The sequence below is a fragment of the Dipodomys ordii genome, unplaced genomic scaffold (genome assembly GCF_000151885.1).
Source record: "Dipodomys ordii isolate 6190 unplaced genomic scaffold, Dord_2.0 Scaffold7, whole genome shotgun sequence".
Classification (NCBI taxonomy): domain Eukaryota; kingdom Metazoa; phylum Chordata; class Mammalia; order Rodentia; family Heteromyidae; genus Dipodomys; species Dipodomys ordii.
Window position 1 is genome coordinate 2,789,001 of NW_012267223.1, and position 18,026 is coordinate 2,807,026.

At 56.6% G+C, this 18,026-nt stretch overlaps 1 protein-coding gene across 2 annotated transcripts in view; it reads right to left on the reverse strand.

Annotated features, from left to right (window-relative positions):
- Positions 1-9,659: 9,659 nt before the first annotated feature.
- The window catches only part of Mgat5b (mannosyl (alpha-1,6-)-glycoprotein beta-1,6-N-acetyl-glucosaminyltransferase, isozyme B), a 44,074-nt gene continuing 35,707 nt past the window's right edge, over positions 9,660-18,026 (reverse strand). Inside the window, exons 12-17 of one of the 2 annotated variants that reach the window (XM_013037795.1) lie at positions 14,283-14,438; positions 13,829-13,975; positions 13,573-13,689; positions 11,679-11,753; positions 10,341-10,597; positions 9,660-9,923 (exon numbers count right to left, since the gene is read on the reverse strand). In XM_013037795.1, coding sequence (XP_012893249.1) covers positions 9,725-9,923; positions 10,341-10,597; positions 11,679-11,753; positions 13,573-13,689; positions 13,829-13,975; positions 14,283-14,438 — 951 coding nt within the window. In that variant the 3' untranslated portion in view covers positions 9,660-9,724. The remainder of the gene's footprint in view (positions 9,924-10,340; positions 10,598-11,678; positions 11,754-13,572; positions 13,690-13,828; positions 13,976-14,282; positions 14,439-18,026) is intronic. The other variant, XM_013037794.1, reaches the window with a different exon arrangement.

The following is an 18,026-nucleotide window of genomic DNA, read 5'->3' on the forward strand; positions in this document are numbered from 1 at the left end:
TGTGTGTATGTGTGTGGTGTGTGTAGTGTAGTGTGGTGTGTGTGTGGTGTGTGGTGTGTGTGTGTGTGTGGTGTGTGTGTGGTGTGTGTGTGTATGTCGATGGCATTGGTGGGATCAGGAAACAATTTTCCCTTAGGCCTCACTGTTCAAGGCAGAACAGGGACTTCCCTCATCTCATCCTCAGAGCCACTTCCAGCCTTTTCTGAGTAGTTTATTGGAGAGAAGAGTCTCATAGGCTTTCCTGCCCAGGTTGGCTTTGAACTGCAATCCTCAGATCTCAGCCTCCCGAGTAGCTGGGATGACAGGCGTGGGCCACTGGCGCCTGGCTTGAGTTCCTGTGTTACGGCTGGAATACCTTCTCTAATTCCTTCAGACATATTCCCTGGAATGTTTAGATGCTACCTTTTCTGTTCCATGAACCATTCCTGCTCTCCAGAGCCCGCATTTCCCGCATTTCCTGGTTCTTCTCCTGCTTCGGGGCTTCTCAGAGCCTTCCCCGCGGTCACACTCGGGAGGAGGCTGGGGACTGCGTGCTGCTGCTGTGTACTGGGCCTTCCAGTCTGTTTGGGGGGGGGTGGGCAAGCTTCAGGGAAGGAAGAGCCACCCGGTGCCCCCCCCCTCCCAAGCTGGGTGTGCGGGACTCTGCCAGCTTCCTCGGTTCCACAGTGACGGCGGTGGCCATACTGTTCGTGGGCCCTTCCAGGGTGCAGCTGGGGCGGAGGGAGAAACGCCACCTGTGCAGTTGTTTCCTGGACGGACCTCCCATGGCCCCCCCCCCCGTAGCCATGGTAACCCCATCAGCTCACAGTCCGGGTCCATCCCCGGCTCTCCTGGGCTGCAGCCGCACCCTCAGCCTCTCCTCTGGGGATTGGCCAGCACCCCCTTCGCCCCCCCCAGCCTCCTCAGCATCAGCTTTGGGCGGCAGGTGTTCCCCTGCACATGTGTCCATTTACGCCCGTGGGAATTGGGGAGCCGGTTCTCTTAGGCTCTTCTCCAGAATGGTGGGTGCTGGGTGTTCCTTTGGCTCACGGCTCAGGAGCTGGGAGGGGCCAAGATGGAGGCCAGGCAGAGCTTCTAGAAACTCAGCCACATTTGCTACAGGAAAATTGTATCTCTGACCCCTGCTTGGCAGGGGGGTGGGCGGTGAAGGGGGAAGGGGGCGGGGGGGAGCCCCGGCTCAGGGAGGGGCAGCAGCCCGCTCCTCTCCCCCCTCCAGAGCCTCCCCTGGGGCTCTTGCTCTGGCAGCCTTGGGAGGAAGGGGAAATCGGGCAGGTGGCGCATCCCTGAGTCCCGGGACCCCAGGGCCCGAGGCAGGACCACGGCCTTCCCCACCGGGGCTGCGGGGAGCAGAGCGATGGCTTCTGTACCTGAAGACTTGCCAGGACCCAGCACCAGAGCCCAGTTCTGCAGACCCTGCTCCGGGAGGGATGGGCAGTCAGCCTTGACCTTGTCCAGGTTCCCCAGCCGGGGAGCGGCGGCGACTGCAGTGGCAAAGCTGCTCAGCAGTGGCCTCACCTCTGCCACTGCCTGGGGCCTGAGGGCCAGGCCGGCGCACGCCTGAGCTCGGGCTGGAGGAAGCTGACGACTCAGGAACGGCCTGAGCATGGCCGTTTTTTTTGGGCACGGCCACCCTAACTGGCTGGGAAAAAGTCACATCGCTGACACTCCCTAACTGGCCTGTCATCCTAGATACTCAGAAGGCTGAGATCTGAGGATCGGTTCAAAGCCAGTCCAGGCAGGAAAGTCCAGGAGACTCTTATCTCTAATAAACCACCAGAAAACCGGAAGTGGTGCTGTGGCTCACGTGGTAGAGCACTCGCCTTGAGCTGAAGAGCTGAGGGACAGCGCCCAGGCCCAGAGTTCAAGCCCCAAGACTGACTCTCCCCCCCAAAAAACAAAATCAAGCAACATAATGAGTACTGTATGTGTGCATGAAAATAGCACAATACAATTGTTAAAGGGGGTGGAGAAGAGAGGGGCGATGGGTAATGTGCATCATGTGCACATCTACCAAGATCACAATAAAACTCCTTTGTATAACTAACATGCTAATTAAAAAATAATGTGAAATACAAGGGAAAGGGAAGGAGGGAGGGAAGAGTAAAGGAAGGAAAAGGAGGAGGGAGAGAAGGAGGGAGGGAGAAAGGGAAGAGAGAGGGAAGGAAGGAAAGGAGGAAGAGAGGGAATGAGGAAAGGAAGGAAAGGGGGAAGACAGGGAAGGGAAGGGAAGGAAGGGAAGGAGAGGGGAGGGGAAGGGAAGGGAAGGGAAGGAAGGGAAGGAGAGGGGAGGGGAGGGGAAGGGGAATGGGAAGGGAAGGGAAGGGAAGGGAAGGGAAGGTCCATTTTCGTCAACACTGGTGGGCCTTGGGCTGTGTGCGTCTTCCCCCCGGGACCTTTGACTGGCTGGCTGGCTGGCCGGCTGGCTGGCTGGCTGGCCGGCTGGCTGGCTGGCTGACTGGCTGGGGTGTGGGGAGGCTGCGGGGGCAGCAGCTGAGAGACCCCCAGGCGCAGAGCCTCATGCATAAAACAGCCACCTTTTCCTTGGCAGCTAATCAGAGCCTCCAGCCTGGAGAGTGCAAATGAGGCCCAACAAGTTATTTCCCTTGGAAATGAGCTGGCGCCCGAGCTCCTTCTAATTCCTCCCTAGGCTGGGCCAGGCTCAGCCACCCAGCAGCCTCCGGGCAGCTCCAAGTCACCTGGAGGCCCCTGGGAGGTGGGCGAGGTGGGTGTCAGGTGCCCGGGAGCCCCACATTCCCCCTGGAAGAGGCTGGGGGGGGGGAGAAGACCTCACTCGCAACAGTAATTCACAAGCTTTCCAGGCCAGTGTCCCTGAACCCCCTGGAGGCAGAGTGTGCAGCTCTGGTGGTCTCTGCTGGAGTCCAGGACTGAGGACTGACTGAAGTCCAGGAGGCGCCCACCGAGGGAGGCCTTGGGGCTGTGAGGGCCCTTCAGACAGCAGCGCTCAGCCCCAGATAAGCCAGAACAGGAAACAAACAAACAAGAAACAACCCTCAGTTTCGTGACTGGGTGCCTCAGTTTCCCCGAGTGTGTAGAGATAATCCACCGGAATCAGATGACACAGCGGCACGCAGTTACAAAGTGCTGGGGAGAGGCGGCCCCGGTGTGGCTACAATTCTGTCTGTGCCACGCGGGGCCCGCTACCCAAGCGGCTTTCCTGTGGCTAGCTGGCCACTGGCCATGGGAGCTTGGCCTCGTTGCTTTTTCCTTTTTCATCTGGCGGTAATGTTCTCGTTTTGCAGGATTCACTCTGGACCTGACTGGGAGCGCAGAGGTCACCGGCCCCTCAGACGTGGAATAGCGCCGGCAGCCCCAGACTGGGAAGCAAGCTTCCTACAGCCACATCTTCCTACATCCACCTAGCTGGGCAGCTCTGGGTAAGCGCCTTAACCTCTCTGGGCCAACATTACAAACATTCCCACCACGGGACTGTGAGACATTGCTAAAGGATGAATTTTACAGAGGTAAAAACCATGGCTTCATCGACTATAAGCTGAACATGGGTGGGAAGTTTGATTCCACTTAGTAATTCATGGGAGACCCAGCCAGACACGCCAGCCACATAATTTTCACAGGATAACACGTATAGAGATGAATGGGGAAGATGGAACTGAATTTACGAACAGGCAAATTGGTCCCTGGGGCAGCAGGCAATAATCAATGGCTCAAGCAGACGTAGTTTCCCTATGTGTTCCTATGGACAAGAATAATTTGTATCAGTATCGACTTTCTACAACTTATAGGGTTGTGAAGTAGCTCAGAGGACACGTGAAGTGACCCCGAGCTTGTGTTGGAACACCCAACCGTCATGTCAGAAACATAAAATAAATGGACACACAGTTCTTGTGAGCACTGTATACATGTTTCTTTCCCCTCATGCTGCAGTCGGCGGAGGTGGGAGTGTATCACTGAGTCTGCGCTGCGGAACAAAATGCTCTGGGCTGTGCCAGGCCTCGTTTGGCTCACACTTGCAATCCTAGCTACGGAGGAGGCTGAAATCTGAGGATCCAAATTTGAAGTCAGCCGGGGCAGGAAAGTCCTAGGGGCTCTTATCTCCCATTAACCCAGCAAAAAGCTGGAAGGGTGGCTGTGGTTCCAGTGGGAACGCACCAGCTCTCTTTGGCTCCACTAAGCTGAGCAGATCAGTTGGTTTTTCATGGGCAGCAAAAGGCCCCTGGCCAGGGCTCCCCGCGTCCTGAGGGGCGGGGGAGCAAATCATGTCCCACGCGGTGAGCCTGCCCCGCCCCCGCCATTGTGGAAGAGGGGTTTCCAGAGCCCACCTAGGATGGGGGCCCCTCCAACTCTGCCAGGAGCCATCTGGGGGGGCAATCCTCCCTTCCCCCCCCCAGCCAACTGAGCCCCCTGCTCTGAGTTCCGGAACCCTGCGGTGACTCTGGTCCTGAGTGGGGGAGAGAGAGGTCTGTCCCTGTGGACCAGGCGGTGAGGACGGGGCTGGGCCTGGGGAGGCTCCCAGACTAGAGGGTTTGGGCCTCAGGCTCCCTTCCCTCCATGTTTCTCTCCAGCCTTCTCTGCCCACACCACTCCCTCACTGGTTACCCGAGCTCCTTAGAGATCCGGCTCACGTTTCCATTCATTTCTATTGAATAATTAAAACCATCATCCTCACATCAAGTTGCAGAGTGTGGGAGAGGCTTCCGGGGCTGGTGTTGGGGGTCAGCGCAGGGGGTAGGGCGGCCACAGCCATGCTACGGCTTGCACACCGCTGGCCCCGGGTACTTCCCATTGATGGGTGTGTCAGGCAGCTGGCTGACCAGCCACACCTGAATGACCAGGTGTGCCCGCAGGGATCGCAGCCCGCACTGACCGCCCCACGCCCCGCTGAGATTAGCGACCTCGCCAGCACTAAGTGACCCGGGCCGGGATGAATCTCAACCCTGCACCTTTGGAAACGAATGGTAGTCCTGGCCTTACCTCCTTCCAAGTCTTCCTCCTCCACCTCTGAACAGACCTTTGCCGGGAGCCTCCAGCACCACCCACCTGCTGTTCCCACCGGAGCACGCCCCTCCCCTGGTTTAACCTCACCTGTCAGCCACTGCACCCCGTGGCTCCGCCCCCTATTAGCCCTATAAAGACTGTGACCGCCCCACCCCCACCCACCCGCAGCTGTGCTTAGTTTGGAATAGAAACTCCATGGAGCCCTCTGGCATAGTAAGTTGGAGTTTTCTTACTTCCAGTGTCTCCCTTGGTCTCTCTACAATCTGTTTTTCCGTAACAATTGATGGGTATGGGATAAGTAGATAGACAAAGAGCCTCAAAGGTCCAGCCAGATGTTTGGAAGTTTCCAGGACTAGGGGATGAGCTCATTCCTTTCTGGGTGGGAGCCAACTTCATTTAAATTAAATAGAGATTCAGGGTACCAAGAGGCCAAGAAGCTGGCCAAAGGGTTGGCTTTTCTTTTCTGGAAGAGAACCACCCCCAGATGGTCCCTGCCCCCGCCCCCCCCTTCCTGCCACTTCAGAAGGGAGGTTTTTTTTTCTTCAAAGTGGTATTAATGGGGTTTGAACTCAGCGTCTTGTGCTTGCTAAGCAAGCATGCCTCCAGCCCTTTTGTGCACTGGTTTGGTTGAAGTAGGTTTTTACTTCCTGCCTGGACAATGTCTGCCACTTCCTGCTTACAGCTGGGATGACAGGCAGTTGCCACAGTGCCCAGCTGTTCATTGGGAAGGAGTTTGGCGTGTACATTCAAGCTGGCCTCAAAGCTTGATCCTTCTGATCCTGGCCTCCCAAGCAACTAGCAGTACAAGCATGAGCCACCAGCATGAGCATGAGGGACCACCATGGCTGGATTTCTTTCGGCAGTACTGAAGATCGAACTGAGAACTTTCCACTTGCAGGCAGGTGCCTCATTGCTTGAGCCTCTCCATCAGCCCCCTTTGCCCTGGTTATTGTACAGGCCTGGACTTGGATCCTCCTATTTGTGCTTCCCTTGTTTGCATGATAAACATGTATAATGGCCCGCCATTCGTTGAGATGGGGTCCTCAGAACTTTCTCTTCCCATGGCCTGGGACTTCAATCCCCGATTCTCTAACTTCCAAGTAGCTAGGGTTACAGGCATGAGCTACCAAGCAAGGACTTGCCCAGCAAGGAATTCCTCTTTATTCAGAATCCCCAGTGACTCATGTTCTCCTGTAGAGGACAACTGAGGAGTCAACAGGGAAAGGAAAAGCAGGAGACGGGCTGGGAAGGCGGCTCCGTGGTAGAGTGCTCGCCTAGCACGCATGAAGCCCTGGGTTCCATTCCTCAGCACCACATACACAAAGAAAGCCAGAAGTGGCCTTGTGGCTCAAGTGATAGAATGCTAGCCTTGAGCAAAAGAAGCTCAGGGACAGTGCCCAGCCCTGAGTTCAAGCCCCAGGACTGGAAAAAAAAATCAGGAGGCAAGAGGCTGGCCTGGATAGAGCATGGGAAGCTGTGCTTACAAGTCTCTACCTGCATACACCCCGGGGAGCCGCTGTGTCCTAATCCCCAGGACTTGTGTCCGTGTAATGTCACACTGAGATGTGGTTAACTGTGTGCTCTTGGCTGTGGTACCTACACACGCACTCGGCCTTGATCTGGAGATCTCTGGAAGGAGACACACACACCCAAGCAGGTTGCCCTTCACAGCCAAAGAAAAATGTGCACAGGACCTCGAGACTTCCAAGACAGCCCGGGGCTTCCAGGGTCTGCAGGTTCTGCAAAGTTGGACCTGCCCATGTATCTTTGATTACATGAAGCCATTCCTTGAAATAAATCTCTCTCTGTACAGACACAGATCTTGTAGACATCTATCTACATATTTTTATAAATATATATGCACCCTACATCTCCAGAGGATCCTGATTCATCCTCCTTGAGCAAGGGGGAATTAAAGGTGTGGGTGGAATTGATTGTGCTAATCAGCTGACCTCACGCAGTGAAGATACCCTGAGAATGCAACCAAGCCTCCACCAGCCATGATTGGTTGTGAAGATGGAGGGGGAGGCCACAAGCCCAGAGGGCAGAAGGTAGACAAGGCCAGGAGATGGATTTTCCTCAACATCAGGAGGATTCCAGTCTGGCCAGCAGCTCTGACTTCTGGCCTCCAGACTGTAAGATAACAGTTGATATAAAAACTTCTGGGCTGTGGTCAATGGGAAATGAACAAAATCTCAGAGAAGCCAGCCACACAGGGTATGGTGAGGTTCACAATCAGGATTCAAACCCAGACCTGTCCAATTCCGTTACCCTCTATCCTCACCCAGAAGAGAAGCTGCTCTTTAAATGTGGGTATCAGGGGAGGGCTGATGCCAGAGCCCTACTTCCGGCTTGCTCACTGGAAAGCTCTTTAGGGAACTGCAGACACCACTGGCAAGCAACACAGCAGGTCTGAGCCGCACTGGGCTCCCAGGAAGGAGAAGACCCCTGGCCTTGCGGCAGGATGCCACCCCCTACCCGCAACCCCACAGGTTGCTGAGCGGGGTAGAGCCCAGGGCCTGGGTTTAGAGCTCAGAGCCAGGTGACTGAGAAAGGCCGCAGGCTGAGATGCTCAGACACTGAGAAGCTTTAGGCCCAACCATTCTACACAGCCAGAGGGCACTCTACTGGCTCATCTGGCCAGTACCATCTTGCTGCCAGGTGGACAGTGCCATCGTCTCAGGAAGCGGGAAGCCATACAATTGACCCCTCCCCCATTGAGAGCCCTTGGCTGGAAGGAAGCCTGTATTGGTGGGGTGCCTCAAACGCAGGGCCATCTGAGGCTACAAGCACCTGCCAGTCACTCGGCTGGGTGGGTGACTTCACCAAGCAGCTTTGAAGGGCCCTCCCCTCCCACTGTGTAAGCTGTGTGACCTTGGCCAGTTGCTTAAACTCCCCGTGTCTCTGCTTTCTCAACCGGAAAATGCAGAGATGATAGCACTTACCAGAATACATGAAGTGACAACTCATTTGTCAAATTCTCAGCCCAATGCACCCCACCCCCAAGGGCAGTCAGCGGGAAAGCCACCGCTGCTCACTTGCTCTGTGCTTTCTTCCCTTCTCCCATGGCCGCAGCTGGCTGGAGGCCGGCAGGAGCCCAGCTCCAAAGGTTGTGGGGCCCAGCTCTCTACCGCTCATGCTGGGCCAGCCCTGGGGACCCCAGGAAGAGAAGAAGAGACCCGGTTGATCTTCTGCATCTCACATCCCAATAAAATATTTATTATTTCAAGAAATAAATCTTTAAAAAAAGAGAGAGAGAAAAGAGTATCTCTATTGCTTTCCCCCAACAGGCCAGGTCCTTGGGAAGGAGAGCCTTCTGGGGGCCGCAGGGCCCGGCCAGGCCTTCTGCCCCCCATCTCCCCCCCCAGCCAGGGCTCAGCCCTCCTCCGTCGCGCAGGGCCCCCAGCTGCCTCCTGGGGGGAGGGTCCAGCCGGCCCGTTCTCAGTGGGCAGGCTGGGTGGCAGTGTTGGTGGCGGTCTGGCCAGAGCCCCACAGGCTCTGGGCGTGTGGAGCACCTGGGGCCGGGGCGGGCATGCCACACGGAGGTGGGCTGAGGTTAGAGGAACCGGAAGGGGGGACAGGGGACGCACTACGGACGGTGTGGAAGCTCCCGGGGCCTCGGGCAAGCGGAAACATCTCCGAGGGCCACGGGAGGATGCGCCGTGGCCAGCCCGGCCTGCAAAGGATGGGGAGGGGGTGGGGCTGGGGGGATCCAGAGCCTGACTTCTGGGGTGGAAGCCTCTTGGGCGGGGCGTGGCCAAGGCCGAGGCGTGGCCAATTGGCGGGGCTAGGGCAGAGGGGCGGGGCTAGGGCGGAGGGGCGGGGCTAGGGTGGAGGGGCGGGGCTAGGGTGGAGGGGCGGGGCCGACGTGGGGAGGTGTGGCCGGTTGGTGGGGGGGCACTAGGGTGGAGCCGAGGCCAAGGCAGGGGGCAGGGCTAGGGTGGAGGGGCGGGGCCGACGTGGGGAGGTGTGGCCGGTTGGCGGCGCTAGGGTGGAGCCGAGGCCAAGGCAGAGGGGGCGAGGCTAGGGTGGAGGGGCGGGGCCGAGGCAGAGGGGCGGGGCCAGGACAGAGGGGCGGGGCCAGGGCGGAGGGGCGCGGCTCGGCTGTGGACATTTCCGGCCCTCCCCGCTCAGGCCCCTGAAGCGCTGGTCATGCCAGGGTGGGTTTCCAGAGCAGCCCGAACGCACAGTTGGAACAAGCAGGAGAGGAAGACAAGCCAGCTAGGGCCTGGGTGACCTCTGAACCCCAACTGCGATCCCCAGCGCAGAGGGGCGCGGGAAGCTAAGAGGAGGCCTGGCTCGGTCCTCTAGGCCGCCTGCGCAGTAAGAGCCTCACATCCAGGTCCCCTCTGAGCAGGCAGGGCCCCGGCCCGCCCTGCGTGAACGGGGGCGCGAGGGGGGGCGCGACACGGTCCCCTCGGCTCCTCCGGCAAGTCAGGGCCACCTGAGCCCCAGATCTGCCAGGGCCCTTTGTCCATCTGGTCCGGATCCCGCCTTGCACCGGTGGCTTCTGACCACCTGATGGGCGATGGAGCTCTGGGCGCCCGTCTTCTTCACCGCCGGGCCTGGGTGAGGACGAGGACCCTCCTGGGGTAGACTGGTGGTAGTGGAGGCCCCACGGCCTCCACTCCTGGGCCGGTTCCTGACCAGGGAAGGGCGCTCCCGGCCCGGGAATCCCGGCTGGAGCTTGGAAGGTGCTGGTGCTTTTCCCGCGACCCCGGGCGGCGCAGGCAGGTAGATCCTGGAGGCCTCACAGGCAGCCCTGGCACAAGGCCACCTGGCCCTTGAGGAAGTCTCGGCAGGGGCAGAGCCGCTCGTACTTGGTGCTGGCGCCGGCGCAGCTGAAGAGCAGCGGCTCCTTCTGCAGGTAGCACTCCTGGCCGGGCTGGGCCAGGGCTGGGTACAGGTGGTGCATCTCGCTCTCCGTGCTGTCGCAGGGCACCTGCAGCCTGCCAGGGCGTCACCAGTGTCACCAGCATCACCAGATGCTGTTCCCAGCCCGGCACTACCACCCTGCCCCGTGACTGGGGACGTCAGAGAGGAAGACAGCACCCTGGAGAGGTTGGGGCACCCCGGAGCCCACAGGGGAGATGCTTTTGGCAGTTTGCACACCAGCCAGCAGAGGCCCACGGCCACAGAGTGGGTGAAGGCAGGGTGGGGCATGGCAGGGCATGGCTGGGGGCAACACCCCTGGCTGTCTGGGCTCTGCCTGGAGGGGAGGGGTGTGACGTGAATTCACCTTCTCCATCCTTCCTGACTGGAAAACATTGAATATCTCCAGCCGGGCTGGGGGATGGGGACTGAGGCTGGGGTTTGGGGAGCAGGGAATACCACAAGGGGGCCAGGCAAGAGGGGGCGCCACTCACTTGAGGAAGGCTTCCTGGCTGTTGAGGAAGGGGAAGAAGGAGGGCTCGCAGATCAGCCCTCGGTCCAGGCAGGCATCGGTGCAGGCTTTCCCGGGAGCGGCCAGCCAGGCCCGTAGGGAGTGTGGAGGGGGCCAGGCCCCAGGGACCGAGCTGGCATTCAGGGCCCACTCGAGGTGAGTGGCATTGGGGGCCAGCACAAAGAGGCTCTGTGCAGGGTGGGACCCTGGAGAAGCAGGGGCAGGGGCTGCACAAAAGTCCTGGCAGGAGGAGAGCAGAGTTAGAGGCGAGGACACACAGATGTCCCCAGCTCCTGCGGCGGGACCAGCCACTACTGGGCACTTCCGGAAAACCACACAGCCTCATGCATTGTTTCACTATGGCCTCCCACAGGACTCCCACAGGAACCCCCCCCCCAAGTATCCCGCAGGGAGGAACGGAGGCTCAGAGGTCAGGGTAGCTGTTCAGGGCTGGGGAGCAGAGGTAGGCCTTGAACTCCAAGCTGTCTGCAAGATGTCTGCTCTGCTCTGCTCTGCCTCAATGTTTGGATTAGGCTCAGGTCCTCTACCCATAATCCCCATCCACAGTGGGGCCTGGGCCTTGGGATGACCCCCAGGCTCAGCTCCAGAGGCCCCAGGCCCCAGAACATGCTATTCTGTGAGTGTCATGGACTTGTCCCCGAAGGTGACTGGGCACAGGGAGAGCAGGGCAGGGCCAGGACTTGGATGGCAGGTAGGTCACCTCCAGCCTCCCTCCCAGATCTCATTGTGTGGCATTCTGAGCCCGGAAGAGAGCAGCTTTGAACCCGCCTGCCATGTAAGCCTTTCTCCCTTCCCCAGGACAGAGACCTCACTCCCCACCTGACTTACCAGCTCGTCAGGGAAATGGGGCCTCGGGGCAGGGGACTCCTGTATGCCCCACTTATTCAGTTGCCAAACTTGTCTTGAGACAGAATCTCCCTATGTGACCTAGGCCAGCCTGGAACTTGTGCTCCTCTGCCTCAGCCTCCTGAGTTTTGAGATTGCAGGCATGCCCCTCTGTGCCCAGCTTGTTACCAAACTGCTAAAGAGTGAAGCGTGTGCACTGCTGTGTTTCCGGGCCAAGGTGGGGGTGGGGGGTCGGGGCTCTGAAGCGGGACCCCATCCCCGAGCACACGTGTTCTCTGGGCTGACACACGTCTGCCTGTCTGCACCCCTTCGTGGGGTGTGGGGCCGAGCTGTTTTCTGGGTACGGTAGTTTATGCCGACTGCACGCCGGGAACTGACCCAGCTGCAAGTGGGGTCTGGGCGGTTTGGGGTGGAAACCTCATGCTCCAAGGCAGGCAACAGAGGGCGCCCCCACCTGGTGCTGGATGTAGGCGTGGATCCGCTCCAGCATTCCCTGGCAGGTGTACTCATAGGGCAGGTAGGGGTCTACCTGTGGGAGAGACGGGCAGAAGCATGGGGCAGGGGGGAGCTGGTGCTGGGGTGCCCACCACACCAGGACTGGGCGGAGAGCTGGTTGGCCCAGCCCAGGGGGTCAGCCACCCTGCTACCTGGCCCACTACTCAGGTGGAGTGCTGTTGCTCAGTATCCCCTCCAGGGCGACTCAAGGACACACTCAGGACCCAGGAAGTCCTGCACTCTGCGCACTGTGTGCTGGCCTCATCCTGCCCAGCTCTCTTGCAGTTTCTGGGCACCTCTCTCCTTTGTAGAGCCCAGCTCTCCTCAGGGGCTGAGGCGCCCCCTTTCCCCGGCCCAGCCCCTTCCCCTGGCCCGACCCCCTTCTCCTGCCCAGCCCCTTTCAGGCCCCCCTTCCTGTGACAGGACCACATTCATCAGTGGCTCCTGGAAGCCCAGCCTTCTTTCTTCCCATCCCAGGACCAGACTAGCACCCGAGTCCTCACTTCCCATTTCTCTTCTTTGCAGGCGACTGTGGGTACCTTGGGGTTGCCTGGCACTGAGTCCCTGGTGCCCAGCACCAGAAGCTCAGAAAATGATTGTGGAGTAAAAAACACATCCTCAGCCCTGCCTGCGTCCTGCCCAAGACGTGGAGCATTTGAGGAGGGACCAAGGGCAGCTCCAAGTCAGACAGGACTAAATAACTCTTAGAAGTCACTGCCCCCAAAGCCAGGTATCAGTGGCTCACACCTGTAATCCTAGCTACGCAGGAGGCTGAGATCGGAGGATCACAGTTCAAAGCTGGCACAAGCAGGAAAGTCTGTGAGACTCTTATTTCCAATACACTACTTAGAAAAGGCCAGGGGTGGTGCTGTGGCTCAGGGACAGTGCCCAGGCCCAAAGTTAGGGACAGTGCCCAGGTCCAGAGTTCAAGCCCCAGGACCAGCGAGAGAGAAAAAGAAAGAAAGAGAAGAGAGGGGGGAGGAAGGGAAAGAGGGAGGAAGGAAGGAAAGAAGGAAGGAAGGAAAAAAATCCATCACTGCTCCTTCACTTTGAACATAGCTCATGGCTGCACTGGAACTTAATTATTTTCTGATTATAAAATATTTTTTCTAGTTATAAAATATTAATGATTTACAATGTATTTTACATTATAAACTGATGTGTGTGTGTGTGTGTGCGTGTGTGTGTGTACGTGTGTGTGTGTGTGTGTACGTGTGGGTATATGTGTGCTCGCACGCTAGTACTTGGACTTGAATTCAAGGCTAGCGTGCTGTTCCTTAGCTCTTTTTGCTCAAGGCTGGCCCTCTATCACTTGAGTCACAGCTCCACTTTTGTTTTGTTTTCTGGTTAACTGGAGTTGTTAGTCTCAGGGACTTTCCTGCTTAGGGCTGGCTTCAAACCTTGATCTCCAGATCCCAGCTTCCTGAGTAGCTAGACTTACAGGCATGAGCCACTGGTGCCCAGCAGGTATTTCATTCGTTCTGAAAAAAGAACGATAACAACTCATTCCCAAACGAAGGCTGCATGCCATGTGTCTAACTGTCTCCTGCTGACACGGCGGCTCATGCCAGGGCAGGAGAGTTGAATCGTGGGATGCAGAAAGCCAGGAGGACAGAGAGAAGGGATGGTGGGAAGGCAGTGGACATCACCTCCCCCTGCTTTTTCATAACTGATCAGCCCCTTCCTGCCCCTTCCCCCTTCAGGCCCAGCACAGTGCCAGCTTGGAGGAGACGGATGAGGAGAGAGGCGGACTCCTTTGCCAAGCCAGGCCTGCAAGGCCGAGCACTGGCTTCCATTTGCTAATATCTGATGAAGCCCCGCAGTGGGTGGCGGTGACCGGGTCTGAGGCTCACCTGGGTCTTCATGATGGCCTTGATGGCCGCTTCAAACTCCTCCGAGTTGTTGTAATCCACGGTCCACACGTGGGGCTTGCCGATGAAGTTCTCTGCGTAGGGATGCTGGGAGAAGACCTGGCGAGGCAGACAGGTGGCTGCTTCTCCCTGTGCCCGAGCTGGGCGGGACTGAGGGAAGGCCCTCCCAGCCGGGTGCCTCTTCTCCCCTTCCCCACACCTTGGAGTCCCCAGTCCCGGCTGGAACCCTGGCACTCACCTCCCTGGAGGTGGGTTTGCCTCGAAAGAACTCATGGTTGAGGGAGCTGTGCGGAGGGCTGAACCGGGACTGCAGGAAGATGCAGCCATTGGCGATGGCCTCCAGGGGGGCTGGGCCCTCGTAGGGGAAGCCGAACCCTATGAAGAGCTGAGACAGCCAGGTGGCACAAGGTCAGTCCGTGAGGGCAAGGCTGGGGGGGGGAGAGGGCACTCACAGGAAACCACGGGGACAGTAAAGATGGCCCTGACTATGGCAGGCCAGCAAGCCCTTCTCTTCCATTCAAGGGCCTCCCTGCCGGCAGGATGCCTCATGGGTGCCCTGGGGTGGCAGGGCACGCTGAGGGAAACCGTGGAAGTGGCAGGCCGGCAGGACCTGGGGTGGGACTAGGCAGGCGGCTGTGGCTGGCTGGCGGGCTAGGCAGGCGGCCGGGCTGGGGCAGGCAGCGGGGACTCACTTTGGCCTTGCGCAGCAGCTGCTGGAACTCCGGCTGTGGCAGGAGGCCGTGGTTCTTCACGAAGGCCGGGACTTCGGGTGGCCGCTGGCTGTCGTAGTACACAGTGCCATGGACCTCCATGTACTTGTTGAGGATGTTTAGGAATTTCTCCTTCCCCTGGAGGAGACGGAGGACAAGGTGAAGCCTCAAGCCGAGCTCAGAAGGCAAAGCTGGTAGAGCAGATAGCCCTGATCTCGGGAGGGGGTGTCAGAAGATGGGGCGCCAGGGCCGTGGCACACTGTATGGTCCCTGGGGACACCTCTCCTCTGGTCTTCTGCAAGGCCTGGATGAGCCCAGAGGCTTTGGTTATTTTTTTAGCTGTGGAAGAGCTGTTTTTCCAAAGGAGCCCAACAGCACCAGTGTTCAAATAGATCCAAGAGGAGCTGCTGGGCCTCCTCTTTTTTTGGGGGGGAGGTCCGGTCATGGGGCCTGAACTCTGGGCTTGAGCACTGTCCCTAAGCTCTTCAGCTCAAGGCTAGTGCTCTACCACTTGAGCCACAGCGCCACTTCCGGCTTTTTTCTTTTTGCTTATGTGGTGCTGAGGAATCGAACCCAGGGCCTCGAGCATGCAAGGCAAGCGCTCTACCACTGAGCCACCTTCCCAGCCCTGGGCCTCCTCTTATCCCTGGTGACCACTGGACTACTGGGGAGTTGTGGGGCTCTCTGGAGCCCAGTGCTCTGTACACCCCTCCAAGCATCCACCCACTTATCCATCTATCCCCCCACTTAGCCAGCTGCCCCTCCACCCGCCCACTCATCCATCCGTCCATTTATCTATCAACCTACTTATTCATCCATCCACCCATCATCCATCCACCCGTCCATTTATCACCCATCCATTCATCTACCCACTTATCCATCTATCCATCTCCCTATCTACCCATCCAATTATCCAGCTACCTACCCACCCACCCATGTCCTCATCCATTCATATACTCATCCATCCATCCATCCATGCAGTCATCCATCCACCCACTTCTTTCATCTTTTTCAGGGGATCCTTGAATTAGTACTTTGGATTAAAAACCTACAGACTTATCTAGAAGAAAGACAGACCAGAACTAGAGTGGCTCTTGTAGAACCTAATATATTTACAGTTGGTTCAATCACTGTAATTGTTTAAACTGACCAGGTGCACACACAAATATGTGTGCTTCTAGGGCCTTAGTACCAGCCAAGAGTAAAAAGAAATCCTCTCTGGAAACAAAAGGCATGATCTTCAAAATCAAATTATTTCTATAATTTAATCATATTAATTTTCCAGTACTCAAAAAAATTAACCCATGATATGCTAAACAAAATCCCAGCAAGCTTTGCTGTAGATGTCAATTCTAAACTTCAGTGGGAAATAACCAAAGACATGGAAAAGAAGAGCTAAGTTAGCAGACATGATGCCTGACCTCACGACCCATTCTACAACTACCAGGGTGCAGACAGTGTGCTCCTGCCATCGGGGTAACACAGGGGTGCACACAGGGCCCCAGTGGCTCAAGCTGGTGATCTTAGCAACTCAGGAGACTAAGATCTGAGGATCATGGTTCAAAGTTAGCCCAGGCAGGAAAGTCCATGAGACTCTTATCTCCAACAAACCACCAAAAAGGCAGAAGTAGAGCTATGGCTCAAGCCCTGAGTTCAAGACCGTGGCCAAACAAGAAAAAAAACAACAACATGACTTATAAAACTAGATTATGCAGTGAAAAAAAGCCAAACCAAGCTGGGCACTGGTGACTCATGCCTGCAATCCTAGCTACTCAGGAGGCTGAGATCTGAGGGTCACAGTTCAAAGACAGGCCAGGCAGGAAAGTCTGTGAGACTCTTATCTCCAACTAATCACAGAAAGAGCCCAAAGTGCTACTGTGGCTCAAGTGGTAGAGCACTAGTCTTGAGCAAAAAGCAGCTTAAGGGCAGTGCCCAGGCCCAGAGTTCAAGTCCCAGAACCAGGAGGAAAAAAATCAAATCAAGTGTGCAAGGTGTGAAGGCCATGTTGCAGAATCTCCGTTCACGTTCCTCATCATTCCCATTAGCACCTGCTAAGTTTCTAGTACCTTCCTCAGGCCTTCGTATGCAGGGTAACAACCTATGATTCCTTTTTTATTGTTGCTGTTCCTAGTCCTGGTGCTTGAACTCAGGGCCTGGGCACTCACTGTCTCAGAGCCCTTTCTTGCTCATGGCTAACACTCTACCACTTGAGCCACAGTTTCTGGCTTTTTAGTCGTTCATTGGAGATAAGAGTCTCACAGTCTTTCCTGCCTGGGCTGGCTTTAAACCACTATTCTCAGATCTCAGCCTCCTGAATAGCTAGGATTACAGCATGAGCCATTGGTGCCCGGATATGAATTTTGTTTAAAACACACACACTCATAGGCATGTGCACCCACGCACACCAGTGGGTTCATATTCTAGGCCTCTGCCCTTCTATATCTAGGGTCACAGGTTCCAGGAGGCAGAATCCACTGAAACACAAAATGTACACACCAGACACAGTCCCTCATACTTCACATCGCCTCCATATTGTCCAGGGGATGACCAGGGAAAAACTGTTCATTTTTCAGTACAGAAAAGTATTTTTTCAAATACTTCCTCCATCTGTAGTTGGTTAGATCTGTGGATGTGGAAGCCACAGATACAAATGGCTGACCAGGTGCGGAACACAGGTCACTTGATATAAGAGGGTAAGTTTCAAGTTTCCCCAAACAACATCTGTCTTTACTATATATTCAACCCACTGTGTGTGTGTGTGTGTGTGTGTGTGTGTGTGTGAGAGAGAGAGAGAGAGAGAGAGAGCGAGCGCTGGTCCTATTACTTGAACTCAGGGCCTGGATATTGTCCCTGAGCTCTTTGGGCTAGCATTCTACCACTTGAGCCATAACTTCCAGCTTTTTTTTTTTTTGCCAGTTGTGGGGCTTGAACTCTGGGCCTGGGCGCTGTCCCTCAGCTCTTCAGCTCAAGGTGAGCGCTCTGCCACTTGAGCTACAGCTCCACTTCCAGTTTTTCTAGTAGTTAATTGGAGATAAGAGTCTCACAGACCCTCCTGCCCAGGCTGGCTTTGAACTGTGATCCTCAGATCTCAGCCTCCTGAGTAGCTAGGATGACAGGCGTGAGCAGTGTGTTCAGTGACCTCCTACTTCACCCTCCCCAGCCCAAGACTTCCAGCTCTCCCTCCCTCTTGCCCCCACCGACAGCCATCATGACGGACATCTGCAAGAATCATCTCTCATGGGGTGATGCCACCAATGGGCATTTATCCCAAAGATGACAGACAAGACACAGTTGAGACTTGCACATGCTCAGGGGTCACATGGTCATGGTGACAGTCACTACCACAGCAGTGGAAAGGCCAAGTAAGGGGGAGGGCACATGGGAGCACTAGACCCTGGCCTGGCCGCTGCCTCGGTGCCCTCTATAAGATACACTCCCCCTCCCCCAATCTCGCTTCTCTCCTTCTTCCACAGAGAGCCCAGGATGAGCCGGGCACACGGCTGAGTCCTGTAAGCACTGGTTCGACCACATGATGACTAATGATCAAGAACACCATCTCTTGACTTCAAGGCATGTTTAAATCACTAATTCGTGAGTTTCCTGTGACATTTGGGTCTAACCCTGATCAGTAAATCAGAAGCAATTATTACATTAGATGGTCATGTAACTGGCCTGATGTGGGGCATAGGTACCACCCAGTCTCCTGTTAGCAGGTCTATTATTGAC